Here is a 14,253-nt window from a genome sequence, read left to right on the forward strand (position 1 = left end):
GTCTATGTAGAATCACTCTCGGGAGCTTACGTACCTGGCCCAATCACTGGGTGACGGTGTAAGCTTACACCATCATCTGTCTGCAATCCTACCTTGTTGACATGCCACCCATTGATAGCATCATTTTCAGATATGAAGTACATCTTTATATAGAACTCATGCCCTCTTTTAGGAAAATGAGGAATGTGCTTTTTGTGCCCTATTGGGCCTTTACAACACTAAAATTAACATGGAAGGAATACTACCTATACCCTATTGACAATGTTCATAGATTCAGGCCTGATGTTCTTTGGGATACTTATGATATGTTGTGTGACTATGTTACAATGTGGCGTAGGGCCAAGAGTGCAAAAGGCAAGTGGAATACATACCCATAAATACGACCTGAGCTAGAGTGATGGTAAATGAGTGCGCTAGAATGTCAGACTGACTCACACAATTCTGGTAAAGAAGCTGCAGATTACTTCTTTAACCACAAACCCTGAAGAAGGGCACTGTCTTGGATTCTGTTCTGATCCAGGCAATCTGCTATCTCCATTATAAGAGAAAGGAGAGCACTCAGGAAGTGTTGGTTAAGCCAAAAAATGATGTAGCCAAAGTGATGGATTGGGGAGCGTATTATTTATTGTATTATTTTTCATACGTAACAATGATATTTTCCTTTATCATCTCACCGTTGCTTACTTATAGCTATTTATGTGCACATGCATCAGTCCCAGACTCATTTTTTGGGCAGGAAAAGAAACATGTGAGGCATGGCGTATTTTGGGATCAATCCTAGATTAAATACCCATGGTGTTAAATGACCACTCAGCTGAAGTTAGCACTGAAAGGTGGTGTTTTTATAGTGCTGATGTTCCATGTTACCCCTGGCACAATGGCTTAACCACCAATGGATAATAAGGATACTGGTTATCAATGTGAGTCTGCAGGGACCTTACACAGCCGTTTCAGGTATAGTTTTAAGTGCTTAGTTGATTAAAACATTTGTACTAAAATTATTGAACAAATACGTTCTTGAAACTTGAACACACATACTATATAGCTCAGGTGAAGGAAGCTAGTCTGATTTAAAAGTGTTTATGACCTTCTTAGAACTTAAGTTATAATAATTTGTGATGGTCTTATTTCAGGTAGCAGTAAAGAACTTGGTAAAGAATTTACAACTGGTGGGCATTTTTTTCATCTGTGATAATTCAGTAGAATCGACTGTGGGTGATGCAATCAACAGTGGGTCCTTTGATCTTCTGGAATGAGCAGTATTTTAATGCTGGTAGTATTAACCTCTTCGCCGCTAATGACAAGGGTAACTCGTCATGGACTTTCCATTGATTTCAATGGAAAGTAAATGGCAATAAAAATAATGCCTTAGCAGTAAAGGGGTTAATAACCACTGATAGATATATTGGCTCCATGATCAAACACCTGTTGCTGAAGTTCCAGAATTCAAGCTCAAATGGATCAAAAGTTACTAACAAAGTGCAACACATGGTGTCGAGCAGCGACAAGACCCTCTGTGAATATTTACTGGTCAACTTTCCACTCACAAGTACTGCATTCATGTGCTAAACTGTTAGTTATGAAGTTTAACGTTTGTTCAGACAGTATTAATATGTGTTCAAATGATAAAATGGTGAAATATTGCCACAAATTGTGCCACATCATGTAATATACTGTGGCTTTTGTTGCTACATAATAGTCAACCTGCTGGATAGTAAGGCTCTTCAGGGCACATACTTCCAGTGGCATTGGTTGTCAATTTCACGCTTTATACAGAACTCCTCAGTTAATGTATCTTAGATAACGCATTACATCGGCATCTTGTTGGCATGCCCTGCTCTGTCAGATTCAAGACCATAGAATAACTTACCTGAACAATACCTAGGGTCGCAGAGGTCACAGGGTCAGAGAAGTCACCTCCAGGAGGAGACACACTAAGAAAAACAGAAAATACATAACATGCATAGATTTATATTAGCAATTTCACCAACTAAACCCAACATTGGGTTCATGGGATAACACGATTTACCATATTCCTATATTTGATAAATGAAAACTACATATTGTTTTGCCACACTATCAGAACAATTCCATCCAAAAATATCCATCCAGCTATAGGTCTTTTTACTCAGTTCAATCGCCTTTAATGAAAATGTAAGAATTTGAAACTTCAGAAATTAAAAGTACAGGGGTATCTAGTAAAATTAATACAAAGATGTTTTAGAATAACATACATGTACTGCTTCATTAAAAAATGTATACATCTTGTGTGGGTTGATATAGTTACAGTATGATATTACAAATTCTAAAATAATGCTGTAATTTAAATACTAAAATGTATGTGACTTACTTATTTAAAGTGTAAAGTAATATATAAATTGTATAGGCCATTAGAAATTGACTTCAATATTGAATGGAATTTCAAAAAATAATATACTCTAACATGTAAATGGTGAAATGCTGAACTACAACGATATGAAACTTACGCCCCAACGATGCTGACACTCCCTTCGCGTGTGGGGCTACCAAGACATTGCACCCGACCTGCACGTTCATAGAAAGATGCCAACCGGGCACCAAGGTAGGCAGGATAGCCACTGTCTAAAGAAAAGGATGAGATGCTCTGGTTAAAGACAGAAGTTATATCTTCATTCTGAACTTGTGTATTACATCTTAAATTGTAGTGATGTGCCAAAATGGAGTGACTACTGCTGGGAAGGTCTGAATGAAGTTCCTTATATGTAGGATCTTACCAATGAAAAAAGAGGATTGGAGCCACTGGAAGAACAAGGTGCAATAGGAAATCTCTCTAGTCTAGAGTTTATTTATATCAATAAATTCCTGGTCAAACTCTTTACCGAAAGGACCTCTTGTAAAATTGCAGATGTGTTTGAGTGCTGCAGGCTTAGAGAGTTTGATAGCAAACTAGATTTACAGCAAAGAAAACATTTATTATTATGAATCATATAATTGAACAAAGTTTGAGGGGCTGGTGGAAGAAATTACCTGCTGGCATTTCAGCCAAGCGTCCAGAGATTTCTCTGAGGGCCTCAGCCCATCTGGAGGTTGAGTCAGCCATCATACTGACGTTGTATCCCATGTCTCGGAAATACTCAGAGAGGGTAATTCCTTCAAGCAAAGAGAGAAACGCACAAAGGTTAAATACAGCTTGCCTATGGATATCTGTAAGAAGATCAAGCAAGCGGATTCCAATGCTTAATCATAACTAATGAATAGTAGAAAGGACATACATAGGTCATATTTTTATTTTATTTTTATTTTAAGTTTGTCTTTGTTGATGTAAATGTACTGTTTGTAATTAGGGGTATGCGATAAATTCTGATCCATCAGTGGAGTCGCAGAGTTTTGCCCACTCTGAATAACATTATGCTTGAAATTCAGAGTTATGGCAAATCTCTACAAATTGTGACATGGCAAAGTTTCTTCTCACGAGCGAGAATTGTTCCACTAGCATGATTTGCAGGCAATAGGGCAACACCCAGAGAGATTTCTGCAATGAGTGCAGTTGCGACTGTCCGTGGTGAGTAAACAGCCACTCAATACAAAATCTCCTTGAGCGACAGCAAAGAAGCAGCACCATATGGCAGGCCCGTTTTGCCATTCATGCTGATTTTGTAGCATGTAACAAGCTCTGGTGCTAAAAATCAGTACGACGTGTCGATTCAACCCGTTTGCGGAACTCACCAAAATCTTGCATAGTTTTCAGGTATCTCCACGAGTTCCGCCCATCCTTATTTGTAATATCACTTTTTATGGTGTAGTTGTCTTTTCCTGGGCTTAATTAATAGATTTAATAATTGTATATTGTTCTAAAGTACATATTCCATATTTACGGTTTGGCATAGTTCCTACGCCCATGGCCGAATACTGTCTATCAGATCGCGCCCACTATTTACAGTCAGGTAAATAATCATATTTCAGACAGGAGAGCCCCTAATGACTCAAACGGAGGAAGGCTTCTCCTTATGGCCATAATGACACTGGACCGTCAGTCAAAGTATCTCAAACTATCAACTCTATGCAGGACAAATATTCTGAAGTTCTTTTTTTTCTGTTTGGGAGTACCATGAAAGCCTGGCAGCCCTGAACAGGAAAACTACATACTGATTTCCCCCACCCCCTCTCCCCCGCACGCTGAGAGAAGACTCGCCCTGTAAGGGACTTTTTTGTTTAAAAAAAAGCACTCCTGCTATGGGAGATTCTTTCGAAACTAAATATGGCACCTGCTGAGCATAGCTCCAGTGCCCTCAGAATAGCCGCATAACAGCAGCTTTTTCGAAACCACAGTAAATCTCTGTGCGGCCCTCGTGGAACGAGGCACCATCCCCGCGGGATAAATCCGTTCCGCTCGCGGATTTCGCGGATTTTCGGTAAATCCGCGATCCGCGGACTCCCGCGAATTTACTGAAAATCCGCGAGATCCGCGAGCGGCGGATTTCGGGGGCAAAAGTTCAAGCCTGTTGAACTTTTAACTATTTTAGGATGGCGCCGGCAAGCTGCCAGCGCCATCCTAAAATAGTTACTAAGTTAGCTTCAACAGGAAGCACTAATAGATAAAATTAAGCAGGTGCTCGAGCACCTGCTTTATTTTATCTATTAGTGCTTCATGAAGCTAATTTAGTAACTATTTTAGGATGGCGCTGGCAGCTTGCCGGCGCCATCCTAAAATAGTTAGTTAGGATGATGTGTAATTTTTTGTCGAGGCTGGGTAGGTGTGGGTTCTCCCCATATCTATCGTCAAAAATTAGCTATGATGCTTGATGGAGGCCTTTGCATAATTGACTTTCACTAGCTCAATCCCTGTGCAGTTCCTGTGACCACGAGCTTCTCTGATCCGTGCCTGTCCTTTTATACACACAAGAGGCATGTGAACTCGCATATAAGCCCCGTCCGTTTGGCCCCTCCCCACACACTAGTGGTGTGTGCACCGTCTCCGCGCCCTTTACCCACTTGATGGACAGCTCACTCGAGGGACCCTGGTGCTCTTTGGTGTGATGGCAAAGTTAATCAGTCCCCCCAAAAATGTGTGTTTTGTCGAGGCTGGGTAGGTGTGTGCTCTCCCCATATCTATCGTCGAAAATTAGCTATGATGCTTGATGGAGGCCTTTGCATAGTTGACTTTCACGAGCTCAATCCCTGTGCAGTTCCTGTGACCACGAGCTTCTCTGATCCGTGCCTGTCCTTTTATACACACAAGAGGCATGTGAACTCGCATATAAGCCCCGTCCGTTTGGCCCCTCCCCACACACTAGTGGTGTGTGCACCGTCTTCGCACCCTTTACCCACTTGATGGACAGCTCACTCGAGAGACCCCGGCGCTCTTTGGTGTGATGGCAAAGTTAATCAGCCCCCCCAAAAAATGTGAGTTTTGTCGAGGCTGGGCAGGTGTGCGTTCTCCCCATATCTATCGTCGAAAAATAGCTATGATGCTTGATACAGGCCTTTGCATTATTGACTTTCACGAGCTCAATCCCTGTGCAGTTCCTGTGACCATGAGCTTCTCTGATCCGTGCCTGTCCTTTTATACACACAAAAGGCATGTGAACTCGCATATAAGCCCCGTCCGTTTGGCCCCTCCCCACACACTAGTGGTGTGTGCACCGTCTTCCCGCCCTTTACCCACTTAATGGACAGCTCACTCGAGGGACCCCGGCGCTCTTTGGTGTGATGGCAAAGTTAATCAGCCCCCCCAAAAATGTGTGTTTTGTCGAGGCTGGGTAGGTGTGCGCTCTCCCCATATCTATCGTCGAAAATTAGCTATGATGCTTGATGGAGGCCTTTGCATAATTGACTTTCACAAGCTCAATTCTTGTGCAGTTTCTGTGACCACGAGCTTCTCTGATCCGTGCCTGTCCTTTTATACACACAAGAGGCATGTGAACTCGCATATAAGCCCCGTCCGTTTGGCCCCTCCCCACACACTAGTGGTGTGTGCACCGTCTTCGCGCCCTTTACCCACTTGATGGACAGCTCACTCGAGAGACCCCGGCGCTCTTTGGTGTGATGGCAAAGTTAATCAGCCCCCCCAAAAAAATGTGAGTTTTGTCGAGGCTGGGCAGGTGTGCGTTCTTCCCATATCTATCGTCGAAAAATAGCTATGATGCTTGATACAGGCCTTTGCATTATTGACTTTCACGAGCTCAATCCCTGTGCAGTTCCTGTGACCATGAGTTTCTCTGATCCGTGCCTGTCCTTTTATGCACACAAGAGGCATGTGAACTCGCATATAAGCCTCACCCGTTTGGCCCTGCCCCTCACACTAGCGATGTGCACCGTTTTCCCGCCCATTCCCCACACAATCCGCAAAATCCGCGAATCCGCAAATTCGCAGATTTTGCAGATTGCGAATTCGCAAAATTTGCAAATTTGCGAATTGCGAATTCACAAAATTCGCCCATGCCTACTTAAGACCTTTAGGACCTAATTCACAAAGGGGCTCCGCACTCTGGACGGAATCTCCGCAATGAGAATTCTCCACGATGCGGGGCCTCCGCCACGAATGCGGAGGCCATTTGAGAATCTGGTCCTGAGTGACATATTTTCTAAGGGGCATAGAAAGGGTGGGTGCATCCGATCCTGCCTTAATGGTACGAAAACACTCAATACAATTGACATGTGAGATTGCTAATTAGTAATTCACCTTCACCCACTCTCTGATTAAGGTCTTAGTCATACATGCATTCATTGTAGGATTACTTACATTTGTGAAAACATAATCATATATTCCTATGTCCTGCAACATTGTTGTTTTTGTTATCCATGGTTGACAGTTAGGACAACAGTCTTTCTCAGAGCCAAGGAATCACTTATTTTCCAGTCATTTTTCCATATTTATTTTCCAGATATTGGGTAGCATACACAAGTGATATAGCCTCTGCAACTCCTGGTTTACCTATAACGCTATAGAACTTGAATTCAGTTACCGGTTCTTGTGGCTTAGTGGACTAATGCGTCCACTGTAGGGGCCTATGTTCGACCTCATGGTCACAGATTCAAATAATTGCAGTTCCACTCAGCCTTTCATCCATCTAAGGTCAACACCTTGAGTTGGGTAACAATAAACATCTGTCATTCAGCGCCAAGATTCCCTTGGGTGAACGTGCGCTTTACAAATACATATGTTATGTTAAGTCCCTCATAAGGCACACATTTTCTGAACTCAGTAGTGTAGTTAGGATGGGTGATATTGCAAGGTCGAGGTTGAGAGCGGCTAGATCAACGTGCGCATATTGCAGTATGTCCTGTGCTGGACTTGTAGGACAAGGTTTTAAGGACATGGGTTTTTGATATTCCCACCAGAACTACAGTGGGGCTTCCTGCAGGGCTTTTAAACAACCATTTTTATTTCTACCTTTAGCCACTATCTTAAGCAATATTTGAGGGGCATTTATATTCGTGGCATGGTCTCTTCTCAAGATCCCAAGCTCATATTTAAGTGACACCAGGCGCCCCAAACTTACAAGGAAAGTCCTGGTTCTTCAACATTTTCCCTTTGAAGTTTCAGGAAAGTTAGCACATGTTGTAGTTTTCAGGGAGGGCCAACTGAACATATGTTCCAGAAAAGAACTATTAAACAACCCCTACCTGAAAGCACTGTAGTTAATTAACATTGAGGATGCTGTGTGTAAGCGACCAGCTCATTGTCTGTGTTTTTCTACTTTGCTGGGCTCTGTCAGGTAAGTCATTGTGTATTCCACAATCGATGCTAAATTGCAGTCCTACTTCTATGTTTGTGAAATGTCCCAGATACCTATCTCCATACCATCTCAGATCATTCTGACATAGGCAAATGGCGCGGGCATCCCTATGGGAAACCTGGCTGTAAATTGAATGTAAATTGATACTTGTATAGCGCACTACTCACCCGCAAGGGTCTCAAGGCGCTTGTACGGATACCGCTGTGGAACCCATCCTGGCTTTCCCTGTGAGGCGACCACTCCTGGGCACCCCCAAGGTGGAGGCCAGGCATCCTTAGCATTGTGGGGGCCGTTGTGGAGATTAAGCAAGCTATTGCCCAGAGTTGCAGAGTGGGACTCCATGATTGGAATAGGCATCGAGGCGAGAATTAGCAGGTCCGTGGAATTTTGAGCCCAAGACCCGCCGAGGCGGGGAATTGAACCCTGGTCCCGGGCTAGACTTCTGCATCAGGGTCTGCCGCTCCAACCATTGAGCCACACTTCTCCACTCAATGCCCCCGCTGGCTACTGGCCATCACAGCTGGAGGTAGAATGCAGCCTGATATTAAAACATGTGTGTGCCAATTTGCTACCGGTGGTAAAATACCACTGGGAGTGAAAACAGTACCCCTGGCCAAGACGCAGCAACTCAAGATACAGATGACACCCATAGATAGTGGAGATTACCAGACAATAAAATCACATATGTACCACTGTTATAAAATATTTAATAATAAACCCAGCTACTGTTACCTTAAGTGGGGGTCAGGTCTAGCCACCGAAACTCAGACACATTTTATATCATGTCGGACCAATAGTCTTTTTCAGAGAAGGAAAAAATGCTTCTCTTTAAAGTATCTGTCTAGTTATTAGACATTTGACAGCAGTATCAATTTAGATGGTAAGAGAGTGGAATTTTTACCACCAGCGCTAATTCTAACTAGCGCCGTTGTTAGCGCAGGCAGAAATGCAATATTATGGCCCAATCCAGATGTATGGATCCCTCGGTGACGTGAACTGCCCGCTTGAGATAAAGGTCACAGGGGCATATTATCAAGGGGGTTTATCTCCGCTTTTTTGGCTTTAAAAGTCAAGAAAGCGGAGATAAAATTATCTCCCTATTACCTAGCTGTCGCTAACACCAGTTAGCGACAGCTAGTAGGAGATAGCGACCATCTTGGGCCCCGCTTTGCATGTCAGTGATATTTATCACTAATGACATGCAAAGTGGGCGTGCCAAGATGTTAGCGACTGGAAACAGTCGCCAACATCGCTATCTCCTATTACCAACTTTTGGAGATATTCGCGCTAAGCGCGAATATCTCCAAAAGCTAACACCTACCCCTGAGCAGTTCTTAGCCATGTTATCCAATGGGAGGTGGATAACATTGCTAAGAGCATTAGCCCGGTAATGCATGAATATCGCTGACTTTTCAGCGATATTCATGCATTTCGGCCGATTTTTATCGCTTAGGAGATAAACCTTGATAATAGCAAGGTTCCTAAGCGATAAAAATCGCCGCAGCTCGGCGATAAAAATATTGCTGCTAAGCCAACATAGCGATAATTATCACTAGTTGTTGGTAATATGCCCCACACATTTTAATTACAGCAAGATAACTCATCCTTTCCACCTTCAGAGGTCGGTAATTTGAGCATTATTAAAATGAGAAAAAAAAACATTTGTTATTTACAGCGCTTAGATACAGCAGTAGGTCTTTGTTAAGCACTATTAGTAAACACAGGTATTGTTTTCTGACAGGTTTCCAGGCAGAGTGCTAATTTATTCCCAGTGACTTTTCTTACATGTTGTTTAGGATATTCTGGCATTAGACAGTGCATAACATTTTGTGAAATGGGTAGCTGTTATGTGTTTTTCGGGTTCTCTGTTAGTGTGAGGTGTACTGGGTAAAGTGATTTCATGGATATGTTCACAAACAGAGAGCACGACAGTACACCAATATAACTGAACTTAAAACATCCCTGTTTTACGAGGAACGAATGGGAAGTGTTTTCCATTTCTCAAAAATATGATGGCAGATTTTTAGCCCCAAGAGCAAGAAGGGGTTGTTACCCACTGCCCTCTAATGGGTTTGTTCCCATAAGGGGCAGTGTGACTTCGCTTACCGGTATAGATGGACGCTTCGCGGGCGGCTACTGGCATGTTGGACGTGTTTGCCACCAGAGTGGTCCTCTTCATGATGGTCTCAGTTTTTCCATTCACCTCCATGGTCAGCTGCCAATAACATGCAACAGTGTTATTTATTTAGCCAGACTTCATTTTGTGGTCAGTTCGTCCCCTGGGCAGCATGGCCGTCAATTCACCAAAATGCCAGGAGAAGCGGAAGTTACTTCACACTCCCTTTGATCGTCTCAGACTCTCTCTCATGTAAACACACTCACTGGCAAGCACGAAAGCAACATACATTGAAAATATTTTTTGCTTACATCAGCTGCCAGGGAAGATCATATTGCAGCTAATTGTTCTCCATTTTTATTATGTCTGTGATTTTGTCACCGCCTAGGCCAAGGGTCACAAAGACAGTGCCAGGGGTTGCAAGCCAACTGTGACCTCGTGTGATCCCTAGAGAAAAGTAAATTTTTTGTATTCAACCTTTTAACATATTGAATTCAAAATGACTTTAGACAAGCTGTCCAAAAACAAACACAAAATTAACTAAGAATGCGTACAGTGAGTGAGTCGTGACTGGTGACTGGGTGTTCAAAACATTTAACCAAACATACAGTAAATCATAAACATAAACAAAAACAATACATCAGGACATATCATCTATAAAGTACAATAGTCTCAGGTAGATGAATTAATTCTTTGATTCAGTGGGACTCTGTACAGATGAATATATAGACAGAATGTCGACGTTTTAACCCTATGAAAGATGCTCTGATTTATGTGCACTATTAAAACAGTGCAGGGTAAAAAGCCCAGATCGCCATTCGTGAAATCGATCCTGACTGAATCAGACGTCCTGAAATCCTGCCTGAGCAATCGCCAAGGTGTTCCGCGCCTCATGATCTTCAGAATTGCAGGTGCTGAAGAAATACATATAATAAAGAGAGACATTCCGTCAATCACGCCACGTGAGTTTGTCGGCTGACAAATCTCCAACCCAAGTTGAAGAACAGACGAATAATACACCTACGAATATCTAGGCTGTCCTAATATTTTCGCAGTCCTGATGAAGCCCCGCCTCCAATGCACATAAATCAGCACATCTTTCATAGGGTCGAAACGTAGAAGTTCTGTCTATATATTCATCTGTACAGAGTCCCACAGAATCAAATAATTAATTCATCTGCCTGAGACTATAGCACTTTACAGATGAAATGTCCTGATGTATTGTTTTTATTTATGTTTTCTGATTTACTGTATGTTTGGTTAAATGTTTTGAACCCCCAGTCATCAGTCACGACTCACTCACTGTACGCATTCTTAGTTCATGTTGTGTTTGTTTTTGGACAGCTTGTCTAAAGTCATTTTGAATTCAATATGTAGAAAGGTTGAATACAAAAATGAACTTTTCTCTCCCTTTGTGGTCAGTGTCAGTGTTTCTGGTATATCCTTCATTGGATATATTGGTTTTCTCTTACATGTATTTCGTACATGTTTCAAAGTAATTGTGTTCCCGACAGAACCATTGTTTTTGTTCAATTACCCACCCAGGTTCTGAGGGTTACTGGGTTACCCCATTATTGTAATGAAATCCATTATATCGGGCATTGGCAAGCTGGCGTGGTAGTTAGTTTTTATTGTTTTATTGCAAAAATATTTCACAAAAATAAAATTGAAAAAGGAATCATGCCGGCATCTAATTGTGGTCCTCATATGCCTGCGATAAATGAAATTAAACTGAAAAAACATTCACAGTTTTCACTAATGGCATTTTTTAATATAAGAAGCCCTTTAACGGACCATTCATTTTATTAACATTATTTGTAAATGAGACAAGAATAAATCACCATCTATCCAAGCACTTAAGTCACAGGCAACTACAATGTTGCTGTCATAATATTATTAGGCAATCTTAGCGAGGCTGAGACTGCTGTGACGTAACAACGTTCGTATGACATGGTCAGGATTCCAACTTGAGCGGTTGGGGGTTGTTCATTGTAATCGCGCCTGGGCTGAGACTCAGCGAGGCTGAGACTGCTGTGACGTAACAATGTTCGTATGACATGGTCAGGATTCCAACTTGAGCAGTTGGGGGTTGTTCATGGTAATCGCGCCTGGGCTGAGACTCAGCAAGGCTGAGACTGCTGTGAAATAACAACATTTGGATGGCATGGTCAGGATTCCAACTTGAGCGGTTGGGGGTTGTTGATTGTAATCGCGACTGGGCTGAGACTCAGCGAGGCTGAGACTGCTGTGACGTAACAATGTTCGTATGACATGGTCACAATTCCAACTTGAGCAGTTGGGGGTTGTTGATTGTAATCGCGCCTGGGCTGAGACTCAGGGAGGCTGCGACTGCTGTGACGTAACAACGTTCGGATGACATGGTCAGGATTCCAACTTGAGCGGTTGTGGTTGTTGATTGTAATCGCGCCTGGCTGAGACTCAGCTAGGCTGAGACTGCTGTGATGTAACAATGTTCGTATGACATGGTCACGATTCCAACTTGAGCAATTGGGGGTTGTTGATTGAATTGCGCCTGGGCTGAGACTCAGCGAGGCTGAGACTGCTGTGAAATAACAACGTTCGGATGGCATGGTCAGGATTCCAACTTGAGCGGTTGGGGGTTGTTGATTGTAATCGGGCCTGGGCTGAGACTTAGCGAGGTTGAGACTGCTGTGACGTAACAATGTTCGCATGACATGGTCACGATTCCAACTTGAGCAGTTGGGGGTTGTTGATTGTAATCGCGCCTGGGCTGAGACTCAGCGAGGCTGAGACTGCTGTGACGTAACAACGTTCGGAAGACATGGTCAGGATTCCAACTTGAGCGGTTGGGGTTGTTGATTGCAATCGCGCCTGGGCTGAGACTCAGCAAGGTGGCTCCTGTCTCTTGATAATACTACTTAGAAGAAAGAAGATTGATATGCAAAGTGCTCTGTAAATTACGGAATAGTACATACATCCCTTTAGGAGCCAGTGAAAAACCTAAAAATGTGATCTTACTTTCACCAAGTGCCACAACCCCTCAATTTGTTGTCAGTGCTTAATGTATGATGGTGGTTGTGGGCAGTAGGCACTAGTACCTAGTATATATCACTGGGATATGACATAGAGCAAAAGAGAGAAAGGCAGCAAGGGAGAAAGAAGACAGATGTAATCTATAGGAAAACAATGACAAAAGGCAGAAAGGAGGAATGAAAAAAGAGGTTGTAGGAGTGAGTGTGGGGTGGTGGAAGAAACAGGCAGGAGGAGGAGCTGCGACTAGGCAGCAGCCTCTGCATTCAGTTGTACAGGTGGTAGGTTTCTAGAAAAAAAATGTCTCTCTTCCGCTTTTTTTTATTTCCATAAATTACACACTGTAGTCCAGATGTACTAACATTGAGAATAGCAATTTTCAAATTACCATTTTCTCCGAAATCCTTCTACCTAATATATCAAACTTTTATTTTTAAAGTACAAATTTATAAAGGGCCGCAAATCGACTTACCTCATGAAGATTAATGAAGTAGGTTACAGTTTTTGACACATTAGGAAAGAAATGCATCCCAGGGATGGTGGCCTGATGGGGTCAGAAGACCACCATGTCTGTGACAGTTTTTTTAATAAAGCAATCTTTTTTTAATGCAGCCTGTTTTCTTAAAGGAAAATGAGATGCATTTAATAAAAAAAATTAAAAAAGGAAAAGGTTTAGCTTTCATTTTTAAGAGTAGGCAGTGATCAATGGAACCACTGCACGCTCTTAAAAATATTTTTTTTGCATTCTCAAAAGGATGGGGTACTACAGGGGGACCCTTCCCATTTGCAAATGGGTTACCTCCAATTTTGAAAATATTTTGTGACTGGAATTCAACTGCAAAACACTTGTAAATACAACTGTGATTTACTCCTTTTTAAATACTGAATCGCAAACTCAAATTGCGATTCTGTAGCATCACAGTTTGAGGTTTGTACATAAAAAGCATTATTGCTATAGCAAAAGGCCCAAATTCTGTGAATCAAGCCATTTGTGACTGCAAAAATGCTTCGTAAATCTGGACCGGTGTATTTTGCTGTAGCATCAAAGACTATCTTAAAAACCCCAAGTTATACTTTAAGAACGCTCAGTTACTTGGTTTGCAGCAGGCTTAATTCTGAGTGCTGCGCAAACTTGAAGTCAGGTGCAAACTGTTTTGCATCTGATTTCATGTTTTGACTAGTTCATATAGAGCATTGCCGCCATTGGTTCCTGCTTGTGCAAATCCTTCTAGATGTTACCTGGATGAACATGCACAGATAGACCAGTATGCAAAGTTACACAAGGGCCAAAACCAGTTGATATGAGCAATTCTTCATGTTATTCCCATATGCCTTTGGGACTTCTGCATTGTTGGCAAAAACCACTTCGGATAACACCACTACTGTGCGGTATTCCCTTGCTTGTTT

General features: G+C 42.4%; 1 protein-coding gene across 2 annotated transcripts in view; it reads right to left on the reverse strand.

Annotated features, from left to right (window-relative positions):
- The window catches only part of LOC147677768 (V-type proton ATPase catalytic subunit A-like), a 67,181-nt gene that overhangs the window by 5,107 nt on the left and 47,821 nt on the right, over positions 1–14,253 (reverse strand). For both annotated transcript variants that reach the window (XM_086945420.1, XM_086945421.1), the window contains 4 exons: positions 9,825–9,933; positions 3,007–3,129; positions 2,487–2,601; positions 1,871–1,934 (listed from right to left, as the gene is read on the reverse strand). In XM_086945420.1, the coding sequence (XP_086801546.1) occupies positions 1,871–1,934; positions 2,487–2,601; positions 3,007–3,129; positions 9,825–9,933 (411 nt within the window). The remainder of the gene's footprint in view (positions 1–1,870; positions 1,935–2,486; positions 2,602–3,006; positions 3,130–9,824; positions 9,934–14,253) is intronic.

This window comes from Lissotriton vulgaris, chromosome 12 (assembly GCF_964263255.1).
Source record: "Lissotriton vulgaris chromosome 12, aLisVul1.2, whole genome shotgun sequence".
NCBI classification, from domain to species: domain Eukaryota; kingdom Metazoa; phylum Chordata; class Amphibia; order Caudata; family Salamandridae; genus Lissotriton; species Lissotriton vulgaris.